Here is an 18,086-nt window from a genome sequence, read left to right as displayed (position 1 = left end):
AGTTCATCTATGTGAAGTGCAGCCTAAAGTGTTGAGAGTCCAATACATTTATTCATTATATCCTATAAAATGATCTGTTTGAGTTTAAAGAGCTCCATAAGCAAGGTTTAGAACAAACGCTTTGAAGTCCTCCGTTCACAAAAGCTTGAATGTCAACATTTCCGTTTTGACCCAGTTAATTTTATAACTAGACCAAGTGCAAACATCTACAATTTCCATGATCTATCTAATCCCAGTAAATTCTTACATGGACTCCATCACCAAAGCAGGTGACAGTGATTCTATAGAATCATTTAACATTAGTAGACACAATGCTCTGGGATTTACCCCTTTTACAACATTTGTGTGTTTTCTAGCTGTGTCAGTGAGGGGCTCTAGAGCCAATACTAAAATAATTGTGGGAAAGGACAACACTGTCATGTTCCTTTGAGGCGGTGAAAAGCTGAAGATGAATTATGTATACTGCTTACTAGTGCTGGTTGGGAATTTTCTATCAGAATGTTTTTTCAATGGAAAATGCAGTTTTCACAACATTTAAATTTCCTGTGAGAAAATTCTGATGTGCCTCAAAATATATTTTCCCCCTCATTTTGATCTGAATCAAAACATTTAATTTTGTGGAACTAAACATTTAATTTTGGGCCAGTTTGACATTAATCTGTGTTTGCCTCACCAGCTGCGCCTCGTGTCCATGCGCACTGACCTCTGTGGACTGAGCTTCTGGGCTGGACTACGTCTCCCAAGAGCTCTTAGGTCAGCTGCATCCCCATCCCCATCCCCCAGCATAAGGAGGAGTAAGTAGGCCTAGGGCAAACTGATGGGGTCAGAAGCAGGAGGAGATATGGTGGAGCCCCCACCGCTGTGGTTGTTCCTCTGTTGGTGTGAGCTCTATAAGGGAGTTTATCCTAACGGCAGTAGTTAGAATAGCTCCCTGCTGCTTTAACTTCCAATGGGGTTGGATGGCCAAAGGTAAGGGAGCTACAAACAGGTACCTGCAGCTGCCATTCTCCACTATGTCCGAGCACAACTCAGCCCTAATAGAGAATCAAAGGCTGTATCTTCTGTTATGGGAGCGCTAACTCATTTTTGTCGCCTTGTATAAATAGCACAATTTCAAACTTGTTTTGAAAATACAGCAAAAAAATTCAGATTGGTACAAAGAAACTTAATATTCAAAATATGTTCTGAGTTAATCAGCCTGAATCAAACCAGCAGACCTGAGCGTTAGAATACTCAGACTCCAAATCAAGAACTGAATCACAATTTTGCAACTGGACCCTATCTTTAGAATAGTCCAAATCAAAACTGTAGCCACCGAATTTGGGTACAAATACAAATAGATACAAAGAGCCACTGAACATGGGGGATATTTATAATCCTGATCTGAATTCTGAGGCTTGAGGCCAACTCAAATTAATATCTTGAGGTTGTGTAATTAATGTACCTTAAAACATAGAAGCTGTGGCAATGTGCTTCTCTAATTGTGCTGCCAACCATTTCCCAGCTCTCTCTCATTGTTCATAATGTCTTTGCGGTATACAAGAGTGCATAATATGCTTTTTGGCATTACAAAGCCATTTATGCCTTAGCTATATCTAACAATATAGAGAGAGTTGGATCAACCAGCAGGAGTCTCCTAATAATCTACAACATATGTAAACTATGCCATCTTTGCTCTGTTGTGCACATTAAAAAATAAGCAAATGCAGGAGAAGTATATTTAAATCTATGCTAAAACCTGCTACTTTCTAAAAACATTTGCAGTACTTTTTATAACAATTTTTCCATTAAAACCAAAGATGAACTGTAATAAAACACTCTATCACACAAAATCCAGAGCTTTATTGTATTTTATTGGACACTTTTGAAGACACAAGAGTACTCAGGTACAATCCTAACAAGTTGTGAACTGCTCCAAAGGTCGGTGAAATTTGAATTTATCTTGCACAGAGAGGTGAACAAGACCACGATGACTGATATTTTATAATATAGTTTAAGAATACTCCAAGCAGGTGAGTACTGTAATGTTATGCCCAACAACTTTTATGCCATTCATCCATTTAAGCCACTTTGTAGTATAAATATGCAGCTTATCTCAGCTATTAAATCTCTGCAATATGTAATTAGGCCTTCTCATAATAACGCATTCAATCTCCTGTATAGAAAAATCGGTGTAAGAATACTGATACATGCTGTCTTTACCATCATTGTACATTCATCAGACTCAACCACAGCAAGCTACTAATTTCCAAACTAGAGCTAAGCAACTTTAGGTCAAACTCTCAAGTTGTCACCCAAGCAGAACTTCCATTGAAGTCACTGGGAGTTTTGCTTAAGGACTGGAGGGTTTGTTCGCTTAAAATAGCACAATGTAGTCTGAAATGCCTATTGATAAGTGTTCTGCGGGGAATTTGCTTCAGAATACACTTGAATGTCTATTCCATAAACAACTCAATTAGAAACTTTTGTCCTATTGAAGTTCATACCAGTTTTACCAGCCTAACAGATGGTTCAATTTATGTTGTTAAAATGGGCTTCCATATGCCACTTATATTTTGAAGTTGTTTAAAAGGGCTACAAACTACAGCATGTAGTTGCAGTGTAAGATTCTAGTTCTAATTCTAAAAGGCTAGACTTTCTATTTTGCGGGGGGAGGGGTTGGGGAGGTCAGGTCAAGGGAATGAATTGGGGACTGAGTGGTCGTTTGCTCAGCAATCCTCAGTTCTGGGAAAATAAGTTTTACAGTGCTCCTATTAGATTGCAGAGGAAGGTGGGGTGCAAACGTGTGGAAACTCTTCTCATTTCACAACAACAAAATCTTTTAAACAACAAAAAGCTTGGATCAAGTTTGAATCTTTTAAAAGGTGAATATAAAATGTGCAGAGAATCACTGTTGTTCAGGAGCTACATTTCTGAGGGGCTGCAGAGCTCCCTTCATTCACTGCTGACATGCTGAAAGCAACACTCACAAATAAAGGGACAAATTAATCCCAGCTGGATCTCCATTCAGTGGACATTGCATCCATGTAACAAGGCATTATTAGCCTTAATTCTGCACTGACTTAAGGCCATGTAAATATTTTAATATCAATGGAGTTCTGCAGGCTACAAGTCTATGCAGAATTGGACCCACATAATTTAACATTGGATGTAAGGATCTTAAACCTGCTTTTCTTTATGCAAGTCATATTTTGGCACTATTAGACAAAGTATTGGGCCAGATCCACAACTCAAGCAGGCTGGCATAGCCTGGATCTGTCATGATACATAGCCTTCCCTAGGTAGGTGGGTAAGTACATGTCATATATCTGAAGTCTCAAGGCATAAGTTCTAAATTTTCACATATTTTACAGGAGAAGTCATTCATTATCATGATGCATTCTTGAAAATGAAATGGTGACCATTTGAAACAAGAAACAAAAACCCCAGCAACTGACTAGCATGTCTGTGTAGTATGCTCAACTGGTCTGACTTGCATTGCAGGAAGACGGTTGTGTTCTCTGACACACCAACACTGTTCTCCCATTATTATAAGATCAGCCTTACACATTCCATATCTTACCATCTTTAAAAGCCTATAATTACAAAAGCTGAGTGAGAATCTGTGTTATTTAAAATTAACAGAGGAATGCAATCAACAGAGGCGAAGAGCATTTTTATACAAGAAAATAGCACTGTAGAAAGAAAGAGTCTGTACAGTATTTAAATATTGTATATACATAAAATTATATTGTTCATAACTCATCTTAAAGGTTCTCTTATTTGTAAACCAGGAAAGGCAACCTAAAGAAATCTTATATTTAACACTTTAAGCAGAGCAAGTAGCAGGAAACAATGCTAGCAAGCAGTTTGTAACTCTATAAGAAATACCTAGCCAGATAATGTTACTAGCATTTTCCAGTCCCTTTTTTATTTAATTCAGTACATTTTTTTCACATTCTACTAGGGAATTCTGCAAGAGAGAGACAAAGAATTCAAGGGCAGAATATAAGGGCCCAATCCTGCACTCTTTTCTTAGGCAAAATCCCAATTAAGCAGTATCCTCAAGTAAGAAGTGCAGAATTGGGGCATAAATTACTAAAGTGATTGATAAAGCTTCCTTTTTCAAAAACCGTCAGTAATGGCTTCTATGGTTTTAACCTATGCTTAACTAAAGGAAAAGGGTTCCGGTAAATAATTAACCTTTCAATGCCTTGAAAGTGTAATACATTGCAGCAGGTGAAGGGGCAGCCTTGTTTAAAATAAAAATGATAAAAGTATTAAAAATATCAGTGTTTTTCAGCTGATGCTACAGGTTTGTCCAAGCCCTCAAGATTAGATGGGGGTCTGGATTTGAATCTGAGCTTCCCAGTTCATGGGGGATGCAGGGTTCCAGAACTGGCTCGTCCGTAGTTTTTTATAAAATGAAAACTGCCCTATCTGGAGCTGCGGTGCTCCAGTTGTGTGAGTGTTGGAAGACATCTTCGTAAAGCGGTACCATTTGGAAAGCATGGTGACACCACACACAGTAGTGTATTCTGCCTGCATTACAGACAGACCCCTAAGCATGCACTGAACTCTGGTGTCTGGCGGGCGCTCATTGATGACCTGGGGCTTTTGTTCTCTGTCTCCTACATTACTTACTGCCTCTGCAGCACACTTCCAAAATACATTTTGTTCAACTAAAATGTTTACTTTAAAATTTATAACATTATTGATCCAGAAAACTTTCCATTTTTCACTTGTATACGCTTCTGGGGAAGTCCTCAACTGAGCACTCTTCCAAAATGATAAACCAGTGGATTAACTTGTCAAAGAATGCAATAATAGATTTCAGATTAATACTGATAAAAAAAACCCTAAAATGGAAAGTTTCTTTGTTATCAGAGAATTTGCAAATCTAAACCAGGGTAACAGCTGTTCAGTTTTATAGAAATAAGAGCTTTAGAAATAAAGGCAGACATTTTCAAACCTCAGTACTTACTGTTAGGCTCCTAAATCCATACACAGGCACCTAACACAGAAGAGTCCTGATTATTTCAAATTGGTGAATATTGTCCATTCCTAGTGAAGTTAGCGGGAGATGTGGGTGTCAGCATCTTTGAAAATCAGGTCTCTATTCCTTATGTGCCTAAATACAGATTTAGGAGCCCAACTTTAGGCATCCAGATTTGGAAAAATTTGGCCAAAATACCTAAAACAAATGAACACTGCAAAAAGTGATGTGTTCTCATAGTCAGAAGATAGTGCTGATCAAATAACCAATCCCCACAACAATCCTGCAAGTAAATTTTTGCAACCATTTTGGAATCTTCAGCTTAATCTTTAGCACCTGACAAGTTTATACTATTTAATAGAGGTGAGATTTTCAAATGCATCTAAGTGATTTAGGAACATTGACTTTCAATGGGACTTGTGCTCCTAAACCTCTTAGGACTTTTGAAAATCTCACTAGACCATTTAAGAGGCAAATAAACCTTGATATATCTCTACCTATTGGCTGTTCTTATCTAGCCTGCTGAAATTCAAGTGGATTGTGTCATATATGAAAGTCAGAAAATGGAACACTGAAATAATAAGTCTCGCAGATGGACCACGGTAGGAGGGGACTTTTAGTAATTTAAGAAATCAATACCAGCTTTGACACTCTTAGAAGTGGCAACATCAATGGCCATGGCTTTAATCTCAGTGTCCCCAAACTGCATTAGCGTTTTGATCTCCCTTCGAGTTGGCACCAAAGTATCAGTTCCTGTGAGATCCAGACGAAGAGTGCCACACTTTTTCACTCTGGGCTCAGTGATGAAACTGACATTATCTTCCTCTGAGCTGTAGATATTGATCACTATTACTAACTGGGAAGGCTTGGCAGGTGTGTAACTGCGTGACACTGTTTCTCCAAGAGCTACAGATTGGTCGGCTGAGATAAATTTGTCGAAGACGTCAGTGCACCAGCGTGTGCCATCTTTAACCAGCAGCTTCTCCGGCGGGTGCTTTCCTTCCACAAACCGATTCAGGACCCCCACCCCATAGGTCAGAGGGGAACGTCGCACTTTGATGACAGCGGGGTCTAAGCCAAAAAGGACAGCGCCTTTGAGGATAGTGAGGCCCACATCCTGAGGAATGATGATTCGACATTTTGAACCGAAAGCATTCTGGACAGCTTGTTGGAGTAAAGGGGCTTCGGCAAATCCACCCACCAGGAACAGAAACTTGACATTGGTTACTTCTGGCTTTTCAAACAAGTCACCTAAACAGAAAGACAAAGCCTGCTCAGCTAGGAAAACTTCCTAATGGCAAAACCGATTAGACCATGAAATAATCTCGCAAGAGACACGATGGGCGCCCCATCACAAATATCCACACATAGGACCAGAAAGAAGGCATGTGTCTGGAATGGCTCCATAAACTCTGTGACACCTCCAAAGTGTCTTTTGTTCTGAAAGATTCTATTGTTTCGGGAGAGAAATGTCCTGTATTTAACATGGAGGATGTGCCTGAGGGGGCCCTCAAAACAGAAGAAAATTTTGAAGTAGTAGAGTCCAGATACACATTTTAAAACTTATTTTTCTCTTAAGCCATATTTTTATTTTTATTTTTTCTGCTAGATGAAAGCAGGCACATTTCTGTGCAAACCAATCCAACAGCCAGTCTGGGGGCAGAGAGGGAAGCCTGCTAGATGAAATATCCCCCATGAGCTCCTGACATCCAAGACAGCAGCCAGGTATTCCCAGGCAAAACTGACTAATGCTCCCTTGATTACATTACATATAATCACCCAATTTTAAAATATATTAATAATTCTGATTCCACCTTCTCAACTGAAATGTATTCCACCTGCAAAATAATACCTCCTTAAATCCTTCTTACATATGTTCCCTCTTTACTTAAACCCATGTTCTCTAGTTCTAGTCTATCCAAAAAACTCATATCTATTAAATTTAATGTTACATTTACCTGTACCTAGTTTAAACGCTTCAATCATACTGTCTCAATTATCTGTCAAAACAAAATAATCCTAGTTCTCTCATTTTCTATTCATATATAAGCTATTTTGCTGCATTTATATTAGTTGCCTTATTATGCCGTGCTCTAATATAATTATGATTTTTTTCATATAGGATGCCCAAAATTGGACACTATATTCCAAATATTCTAATATATAATAGAAAGAAAGAAAGAAAGAAAGAAAGAAAGAAAGAAAGAAAGAAAGAAAGAAAGAAAGAAAGGATATTGACTATTAATTAGGTTTCAATCTTCTAATGATTTATATTCCTGAAAGCTCAAGAGGAAATAAAATGTATGCAGCTTTAGTACTGATTGCCTGGTCAACAGCTACAGAATAGCTAGAAATATCTATTAAGATACTAGCTGACTTGGAGCAACCCTGATAGTAATTTTTGGGGTAATTTGGGGGACTTAAATTCCTCACCCCCAATTTGTGGGGTCAAATTACCCCACTGAATGTAATTCCCAGTTTGGGGGCTGTGATAGATGAGTATTTGGATAAATCAAACTTCAATTTACGTCCAGTCACAGACTCATGACACCTTGATACATACTAAGATGTTGAATGATCTGGTCAATTGTAGGTTTGAAAAGGGCATTCATTGCATCTGGACTCATCCTTAGCATTCCTTGGGAGGACCACTTGACAAAATCCACGCTGCAACAAAAGAGCAAAGGAGGCTGTTAAAATGAGTTCTAATGTTAAGAGTAAGACAGTACTTGAGCAGTAGTACATGGCTGACAAGAAATTCACAGATTTACAGCCTCTACATTAAGTACGTCACTTGAGGTACGTCAAATGGCCAGCTATATCCCACAGCTGTGTCCCACTGGCTCCTGCAACCCACTGTATGAAGGGCATGCTGGGCCCAGGGTGTGTAAAGGGTGAAACTCTCTATGGAACTGCTACAGTTGGTGTGGGCTGCTTTAAATTACACCAGATGCTCTTGTGGTTTCTGGTCAGCCCAGAATCAGATAAATGGGAAGGTGACTCTTAGCCGCACTGAATATGGCCAGAAATACAGGAGACTGTCTCAGTGTGGAACCTTAGGAAATGGTGCCATATAAGTGAAGATGGTCTAATGGAACTTGCAGAAAGACGTCTACAGCAGGATGCAAGTGTTTCGGAAAAAACTCTTAAGAAAAGCTAGAATATAACTTTATTTTCTGGTAACTGTATCTGAGGCAGTATGATTTTCCCATCATTAGATTACATTTTCTCACTACAATCTATTATGCTACTTGTAATTAGGATATTTTAATTATTATTCTTTCCAGCAGTGAGTAGTTAATTATGAATCTATCCAGGTTCAGTTGCCTACTTACTTGCTTTTCCTTAAAGCATGTTCCACGCTGTGACCTCGAAACTTCTTATAATAGTCAATGAAGGAGAAAGGCAGAGTGATATTCAGTGGATTGGTTCTGTCTGGGGCTGCTGCCCTTTTACGGGACTCAAACGCTATCATCAGATCCACCCAAGCAGCAGGACGCTTGATTTTAAATTGTTCAATAAAATCCTCTCCAAATATTTTACACAGGAGTTTTTCAAACTCGTAGTCCACGCCTACAGAACCATATGGCCCACCTGTGTTAGAAACAAAACATATCTTTAACATATTGTGTCGCTAATTAGAATTTGAGCCCATCATATACAAATCCAGATCATACTGACATAGCTAAGCAGATGATAAAATGCAATGATCCAGAGCATGATAAGTGTATTTTCACTGTCAGGGAAACACTCTCTTGTATATGAGGAGATCAAGCTGGAGCTTGTATTCATGAATAAGTTGCCCTGCTGCACAGAGAAAGACATATGCTGGGTTCCTCTTTGGTGACACTGGAGTCACCAAGGCTGAGAGTTCAGGACTCATACAGAAGAGGACCAACCCAGGATTGTTGGTCCCAGGTGCTATGACAACTAAGGGATTGTCTCAGGTAGCTAATGGCAAAGCTCAACTGGATCTGGAGTTGGGGATGGGAATGTAACTTGGGGAGTTGAATTTTACTTCCTGGCCATGGACCAATCACCATGTCATTTGATTTGAGATAGGGGCACACCTTTCTCACCAGGGTGATGGACCCATCTCAGTGCTCTACCTCTCGAACTTAATGGTGCATGTGTGATTCTACATGAATCTGCGGGAGAATACTGTTATTCTAACAAATCACTCGGTTAATAGCCTGGTGGGACTTTACAACAATCTTTTGTTCTGACTATCAGCCAGCCATATAGTGACCCCCTAAATGCCCAGGCAGGTCACCACAGTTTAGAGATGACCTATGAGAGATTAAATGAGAGGAGAGATGGCTAGCGTGTGAGTGATGGAAGTCAGACCAATGCTGGCGATGTTTTACTTTTCTCATAGTAAACATATACACAATATTATTTAACACTATCTACTGACTAGCAGTTCAGAAATCACATGAAATTAGCAAGACCTTTTGAATTACAGCATCCTTACTGGTAGTAAGGGTGTAAGATCAAACTCCAAGTACTATACATTATTCACTACTCATTTCGCTTGTAATTTTACCAGTTGCCTTGTACAGTTCCTTCAGGTGTCCTTCAGGTAGCCTGATCTGATGGACAGTGAGATCCACTGTGCCTCCTCCACTGTCAACAACTATGTACCGGTCACCTATGAAGCAACAGGAACAAGCATACATCATTTTCATCGGCATCAACACAACAGTCTACTAATACTTAAGCAATACTAAATACTAATACTCCGGGCATCCCGAGCAGAAAGCCATGAACATGTGTACTGGGAACATCTGGCTTGAAAATTAGCAGTTCCTAATGGAATAATTTGCAGTGATTTATAATGGAAGTGAAACTTGTGTGCTACAGATTTAAGCACCCATGTGGGGAGAATGTATCTTTGTGATAAGTGGAATTGTGCGTGCCATCGCGTGAACAGTTCTGCAGAAATGTTACAGTACCAACTTACTTACGAGGTGTATTCTGAGGACATTATGCCCTGGCTTGTGTTTTAAAATCTGGGTTCATCCTTTTTACAACCCATCAACTTAATAATATGTGCTTCTCTAGAGCATGCAAAATTCTCGCTCAGCCTTGTAGACTAAGAGCAGAGCATGCTTTGTAATTTAAAGGAAAATACAGTCATTTTGAGAATACCAAAAGCACATAACAAATTTATGGGAAAGGTTTCTGGGTTTTTTGCCAGCAATATAAAACCAGCAAGAGCAAAGATAAGTCACAAAAGGACGCTACCTTCTTCCAACTCGGACCAGATCTCTCCTATGACATTTTCCACCAAAAAGGTGCGGCTCTGCCGATTACGACGGATGTGTTCTTTAGCTAATCATTGACAGAGAGAAAATTACTAAGCATTAGAAAGCAGGAACAAGCTGATGACATACAGTGCAGGAAGCAAGCACAAGCAGAATGAGAGCTTTCTATGTATCATTCAATAAGGTTCTAACAAAACAGATGAACAAAAATTGCTGTACTAGAATTAGGAATTTACAAACTGAGTTCTGGAAAGAAAAATATCAGATATTCTATTCTTTACTTAGAATAATTGGATTTCAAATATTCCTCTAAGAATAATAGAAAGCTTTCTTTGTAATACATATTTATTATATTTTTAATTAACAAAATGAAATATTTACATACAGACACATTTTTTGGTTCTAGAAATGCCAAGATGCACTTTTGCCAGTAGGTGGCATACTTGAAGCATAATAAAATAATCAAGACTTGACTTTAAAACTGTCTAGGAATTGAAGGGACACTTTGGCCAAGATTTTCAAAAGTCATTACTGATTTTGGGTGCCCCCATTTTTGGTTGCTTAAGATGAGATACCTCAAGGGAGCCCAGTTTTTGGAGGGTAGGTGCTCAGTCCCTTCTAAAAATTAGGACCCTTCAAAATATCTCCATTTGAGCACCCATAATCATTAGTTATTTCTGAAAATCTTGGCCTTTGTCAGGTTTGTGCTATGGACCTGGGTTGTAGGAGTAAATCCTGCTCATTTTACTCAGCCATACCTCCCACTGGATTCCAGTTAGAGTTTTGCTTGATGGAGGACCTGTAGGATTTGGCCCATTACATATCTGCATATACCAGCATAGGTCAATTTAAATACATATGATTTAAAAATGAAGTCTAGTCCAGTAACACATAGTTATAGCAATAATGCATTTTATGAACATTAATCTCCACAAAGACATTTAAAATATGTAATGTGATTTGCTAAGTGTCTCACTAAAGTATTTCTAAACCTAGCTTGTGCAACTAAATGACTACTAAATCATTTCCAATGTAACTTTCACTCATCTATATGATACTACAGAAAAATGCAGACACATTCTATGGTATAGCAAAATATTATTTCATCTAAAAAAATTCTATCTAATATTAGAAAAAAAGGTACATTTATTGTATATAAGAAGACATTTATATTTTGCTAGCTAATGATAATACACTTCACATTTCTATAGTGTCTTCCATTTGAGGATATCAAGAGGATTTCAAAAGCCAAAGAATAAAACTTCAGTTCTCCTGTGATGCAAGCAAATAATATTATCCTCATTTTACAAGTTGAGAAGCAGACACAGAAAGGTTAAGTGACACCGGAGTCAATAACAGAACAAGGGATCGAATCCAAGGAAGGGCCTGATCCAATACCCACTGAAGTCAATGGGAGCCTTTCCACTGATTTTAAAAGGCATTGGATCAGACCTGAGATACATTCCTTTAACCATTAGATTATGCTTCCTCTCCTAATGCAAATTTATCCTCAGTATTCTGAAGACTACAACCTTTGTTTTGACTACACAGAACTAAAATAGTCCTTGAAATGCTTCTTTCTGTTTATGTTTAAAGGATTTTCCTTCTTGACCTCTTCTCAGCTTTGCTTGGGTACCTGCCATGCTTTTATTGAATTTTAGATAAAATCCCAAATTAATTCGTTCAACGCCTTGTTTCTATTAATTCTAACTGAATTAAATCCTTTTAGTCTATACCAGCTTTTACCTTATTAAGTAAAGAAAGATAACTGTAAAAAGACTTTTGACAGAATCCCATGACTTTGTGAACAGATTTTGCCCAACAGCCCAGCCCTGTAGCTCCCTTTAACCAAACAACAAAATGTTTTCATTTGCATAGGGATAGATGCCCTGGCGGCCCAAGTAAGGGGTCACGGAAGGTCCTGAGCATGTGGCTCAGCTACACAGAGGATGGGGCAGAATGTGTGAACCCACACACAGGTTTGCACCCTATGTTCAGTAAGAACTGTGCTCTGCAGGGGCTACACCATTCTGAATAAGGATGGCAGCCAGAGGACAGGTGCAGAGGCAAGACCAATGCATTGACAAATACATGGTTGCACCAGCCAAAAATTGCTTGCTTAGGGGTGCACAGTTTCTCAGGCTCCAGCTGTGAAGAAGTTCTGTGATCTAGGCACAGGAGGGATGCTTCTGTCCTCCTGCCCATTAAGAGACACCCCTGAGCAAAGCCTCTTTATAGCTTTGTGCTACGGTGAAAATTTTACCTGGGGTACTATTGAATAAACCTGCATCAGGGTCTTTGTGGCACGGTCAGGGCTCAAATTGTGGTGGCTAAATATTATTTCACCTAGAGAAATAAGACATGCTATTTTATTAAAAGGACTCAATCAGTTTAATTAATTATGAAATTTCTGGGGGCAAACTGGGTCATCACATCCTGTCAACTAAAAAAAAATGGCTTCCATTAAGGACAGGGAGAAATAAAATGTTTTGAATGGGTTTATTAGCAGAATCTTCCATTTGTTTTTGCTGTTTTGAGCTGGAAAACATGCAAAATATAAGATCTTTTGCCAAATTCTCTGCGGGGGTAAACTGGCACAACTCCACAACTGTCAATGGAGTGCACCAATTTACACTAGCAGATAATTTGGATCTTTACATTACCATCAAAACTTGTCCCATCTTTACTGCCTAACTTCAGACTCAATCAGAATGACAGTTTTCAAAAACTTCTGCAGTGAAAGATGATCCATCTGCAAACCAGTTAAATTACACTCCATAGTCTGCCTCTCAGTGTAAATGAGTCTGCATCAAACCTACCATGGGAGCTAGTAAAAACTCAACATTCACAGTAACAATAGATAACACACCATGATATCTGAAGCACAATACTTAGTTTCTGTTCGAAGTTCAGAGAACATGCTATGCCGTATCACGTAGCACAGTTTTGCTAACTACTGGTGAATGCTGACTATTTCATGGTGACCAATGTAATTGTGAACCAAAAATCACCAAGTGCCCAACTTTTGACAAAAATTCCAGAAACATTAAAGGTCTGATGGCAAATTCAAGTGTAATCCCTTGTTAAATTAATATAGCTAGTTTAACACATCATGGTTGGCTCACAAAAATAAAGTTAAATCTGCACTAGAAAACAATTAGCTATTACATTAAAACAGTAAGGTCCCAATCCTGCAAACACTATGCCTTTGCTTAACTTCAAACCTGTGAGTAGTCCCTCATGTCCCAATAAAGTCAATCATGCTACCTGCATGCTTAAAGTTAAGCACTGAGCACAAGCGTTTGCAGGATCAGTGCCCAAAATAGTCAAATTAAAGTAAATAGAGAAGTTTTTCTATACTAGCCTGAAATGTTCCACTAACACAAAGAGGCAATGATAATCTACAGGAAATGGTAAGAAAACTGCCCTAATGACCAAATCTAAAGTAGCCGAAAGGTACTAGATCTCAAGTCAGTTAGTAGAAGAGGTACCCTGTGTAAATCCAGCTCCTACGGTGTCACTACCATTATAACCATTGACAGGTGCTTTGCTGCTCAGGTCTATCATCTGGTGAAGGCGGAGCTTTCTGCAGTAGATGGAAGCAGCCTCAGGTTCCAGGGCAATTATCAGCTGCTCGGGGTTTTCAGGAGTTGCCATTCCTGCCTGTGAAACAGAATCATGCAGAGAAGTGGGGTAGGAAAAAATGTAACCAGATAGTCTTCATCTCAGACTGGTTTGGTAGGTGAACAATGAACATTTAAACCAGCTCTGCATTTTTTTCTAAGTTAAATGCCACTAAAAAGCTGCTGAGCCATTGGCTAAGGATCTTGGCCTGCAAAAAATTATGTCTTCAGTTTTCACAAGTTTGCAGGTTGTAACTGGGGAAGATGCATGCACTTACCATGCTTAGTATCTAGTTAATGAGGTGAGCCCGTACAATAGGCAGAGAAAGAGAGCTAGAGAAGACAGTTGAAATCCAGGGTAAACTGTCTACAATCTCCACTCCTCTTAACCCAGCTAAATCTAAACTTCTCAAGAGTCCCAACCTTCTGTCAAGAAACGGAGAAATACCTTTGCCCACCTTTCACTGTAACAATAAGATGAACGCATCACTCTTATTTTATATCCTATCACTACACAGAGCAAGTGGATAACACAATGGCTATTGTATCAGTCCAGCAAATTTTGTTCACATGTGTGGTGGGGCTGAAGAAATTTCCTCAGTAGCTCTTGCAGAAAGCCAGCAAGAGGAGTCCCCTGAAGTCACTGATCTGTATAATGCCCTTTGCCAGATATCCATCTTTTCACTTAGAGTTGAGTTTTTCTAATACCATCACCTTTACACACACCCATATTCTGCAATAGTTTTAAGATGCAGACTAAGTATTGCCAACCCATGCATTCAAAATCATATGTCAGACCCGCAAAACATCATGAGACTGGCTTAAAAATCAAGAAAATTTTAAAACCAACATATTTACAGTTCTTTTTATTTGCTTTCTGGTTTGTGAGCCTTTAGGGGTCATGTTTACAAGGTTTTCTCTACAACTATAAGGGCTACAAACTTACTTCTGCCCCTCCCCATGAAACCTAAGATTCTCATGTAATCACATGACTCCAAGAGTTGGGGCTTTAAGAAAAATTCCAAATATCACAAAAGGTGGCAAGTGTGCTTTTGTCTTACTTTTCTTTTCTCCTACAAGCTCTGGTGTTTCCCCTGAGCTTCTGACTTTCTCTTATGACAGGCAACATTGACATTTCCAAGCTCCTACAGTTCCAACTCAAGTTGAGGTTTTCCTGCTAATGTTGTTTATTGATAAACTGTGTTCCTTAATGCTAAAGCATGTTGGTAAAGAGGAGAATGGTTTTTTGATTTATTTGTTTTCATTGTCAGTCTCCCAGGCAACTTTTGGGTGCTTTGATTCATGCACAGACACTGTCACTGCATGAGAGCTTTCCAAAAAAAAAGAAAAAAAGAAAAAGGCACAACAATTACCTAAGATGTGAACAAGCCTTTAAAATACAAAACAAACAAACAAAAGTGGATCAGATGGAAAAACAGCTGACCTGCATTGGAACCCCAAATAGTTCACATAGTTACACTTTGCACTATAGTAATAAGACAACTGCTGGTTGTACATGCTGGGAAATAACTTGTTTGTATGAGAAGGTATAAGTGAAAGTAAAGCTTGTTCATAAGCCAATGCTCAGGCCAGACTGCTCAGCACAACAAAAGTGATTGTTTCACCATTTGTCTTCTCATCACCTTGTTCTTTTCCTCTCACTTGTAACAACCATAAGAGGCCTGTACTTCCAACAAAAGCATCACTCTCCCCACCACTACTGGGAAGGGTGAAATGGAGAAATTGTATGGTAAGTAAATTCCCACTCCATGGCATGGGAGTAAATTTACAAAGGTTGTTCATTGGTTTGAAAGCACATGAACCATAAAAGCTTTGCGGACTGTGCTCAGTTCACCACGGGCCAGGTTTGGATACCTTTACTCACGCTGGGCAGCATTTTACGCCACGAGTAGTCTCACTGAACTCAGTGGGGCTATTTATAGAGTAAAGTACTGTCCAACATGAGAATGGGTGTCAAATCTGGACATCTATCTCACATTACATATTAAAAAAACTACATTAAAAGAAAGGAAATGATAAGCGTATAGTTGCCTACACAACCTCTCTGTTACACCCTTTTCTGTCCAACCTATGCACTGGAGTAGGCAAAGTTCCTGTGGAAAAAAGGTATGTGAAAAAATTTTAAGTGATAATATAATTAAAATCTATATCATAATGCAGACGCACAAATGGTCAGAATTAAGGTGGCATGTTCAACTGTCAATTAGGCATTTCCTAACATTTGAATGTGACTTTGCAACCAAAATAAATTTATTTTTATGTAGCTTTTTGTAGGCAAATTCTTAGGTTTATTTTTTTCTAAAAGAAAAAGGTAAAAACAAATTCTGTTATATGGAACTATAATAACCTCCTCCCCATGCCATGCATCACCAGCAAGATTTGAACCTGAACTTTCAGCATTGCAGCATAGACTTCTACTATTTGAGCTATAGGACTAACTACATTAGCAAGCAGCAGTAGTCTGTTATCTCCTGGGGGATGGGGATGGGTGGGCTGTTGATGCCATGTGTTGGATCCAGTGGGTAGTCAGGGAGAAGCCTGACCTGGGGCTTTCTCTCTCTCCGGCCCCCGTCAGCTGGAAGAGCGGCTCCTGCCCTTCGAGGGGAGACAGGATTCCGAGGTCACATACTGTGTCCCAGGGATGTGGCTGGTGACAATTCCAGATGGGTCTAGCTCTTTCCGCCACTCCTCCTGCTCCAGGAACTCCTAAGCATTCCCAGTACAATGTGTGTTGCAGCTGCTGCAGTGGCAGGGCCAGTGGCATGAGACCCGCTCTTTAGAATGCTTTGTGTCCAGCCATTTTGACATACTCAGAACGTTATCCTGGGGAACACATGCGGGAGAAGGTACATGGAAATTTTAAGTTGATAACTCAACTAAACCTAAATGGAATTTTGTGAGGCAAAGAAAAGGCATTTTTCTAACTCCAGGACTTTCTCCCTGCTGAATTTCAAAGGCCATTTGCAAACCATGGAGGTGTTAGTGTTTCTCAAAACAAGAAAGAAAGAAAGAAATGGCAAGAATTTTTAATCATGAAAAGTGGTATGCAACCAAAATCTAGGGGTTGATACCAGCTCTCCCAATAATAGATTATACATGTTTGTCTCTATATAATGTACAGTGTGACACACACAAACACATGTATGTAGAGACAGAAAGCATGGACTTGTGGGGTGGAATGTGGTGCTGGAACTTCCCTTACTACAGCACCCTAAATATGACTGGTACAGACACATAAAAGACAATGTCATTATCCCATGAAGTTTATGATGTAAGTTGAGGACACATGCACAAGGAGTGTGGTCAAGCATTGGGCACAGGCGGTAAAGGGAAGAGCAGGACAAGGTCAACATGAATAAAAGAATATGGCTGCTGAAGATGGTAAGGCATGTGTCTCTGGGGCTGTGTGTAATTTCTGTCTTTGTGTCTTTCTTTCCGCCTTTTTTCATGCTCTCAAATATATGTGCACACATACAACTATTAAAAGGGGGAGATTTAGGTTTTAGTGGGCTGTAATACCCCAGGATGGGCCAGGAAAAGGGACCTGGTATTTGACTCTACGTAGATCAATGTGGAGATGCTATGGCTCTTACTCCAGCCTAGGCTATGGGGTACAGCACTGCAGCCTCACATCCTGACTCAAGATTGGAGGGGTGGACTTCCTTACCCCAGCCCACTCAGTTTGCATAAAGCTCAGCTACTTATGTAACATCAAGGAAGCAGACCGGTGTTCCCTCTACAATATAAATACATAAAAGCCAAGCCAATCTATCCCAACTCAAGGACAACGGTAGTTTGTGTCTTAATGACCACTGGATTTATCTCGAAGACTTAACATAGATTATTTTCTATACTGAGCATCTCATTTCTGAAAATTAATGAGTGTGGACCACGCTAGATTATAACCTTTCAGGATGTGGCCATGGATTCTGCTTTTATTCTCTGTGTAGAGCGCACAGAAACCATGATGCATCATGCAAATATTTAACAATAATTAGCCAGGCAGTCTTTGATGAGTAGCCTACCTGAAGGTACAATTCTCAGTGCATGCAGGTATAACTTCCTTTTGGGCTCAGGAGACCTTGCTAGCTATGGGGCAGGGCAGCTACTTTTCTTGAAAAATGACACATGGTATGTCTGGAAAATGGTGACATGCTTAAACACCAGGTAACACCAAGTGAACAGGGGGTTCTAGCCATA

General features: G+C 39.4%; 1 protein-coding gene across 1 annotated transcript in view; it reads right to left on the bottom strand.

Annotated features, from left to right (window-relative positions):
- Positions 1-1,832: 1,832 nt before the first annotated feature.
- Positions 1,833-18,086, bottom strand: part of HSPA12A (heat shock protein family A (Hsp70) member 12A) — an 86,394-nt gene continuing 70,140 nt past the window's right edge. The window contains exons 7-12 of the mRNA XM_073354259.2: positions 13,734-13,905; positions 10,223-10,309; positions 9,522-9,626; positions 8,311-8,569; positions 7,539-7,642; positions 1,833-6,226 (exon numbers count right to left, since the gene is read on the bottom strand). Coding sequence (XP_073210360.1) covers positions 5,592-6,226; positions 7,539-7,642; positions 8,311-8,569; positions 9,522-9,626; positions 10,223-10,309; positions 13,734-13,905 — 1,362 coding nt within the window. The 3' untranslated portion in view covers positions 1,833-5,591. The remainder of the gene's footprint in view (positions 6,227-7,538; positions 7,643-8,310; positions 8,570-9,521; positions 9,627-10,222; positions 10,310-13,733; positions 13,906-18,086) is intronic.

This window comes from Lepidochelys kempii, chromosome 7, assembly GCF_965140285.1.
Source record: "Lepidochelys kempii isolate rLepKem1 chromosome 7, rLepKem1.hap1, whole genome shotgun sequence".
Taxonomy (NCBI): Eukaryota; Metazoa; Chordata; order Testudines; family Cheloniidae; genus Lepidochelys; species Lepidochelys kempii.
This window is presented reverse-complemented; position numbering and strand designations above follow the sequence as displayed.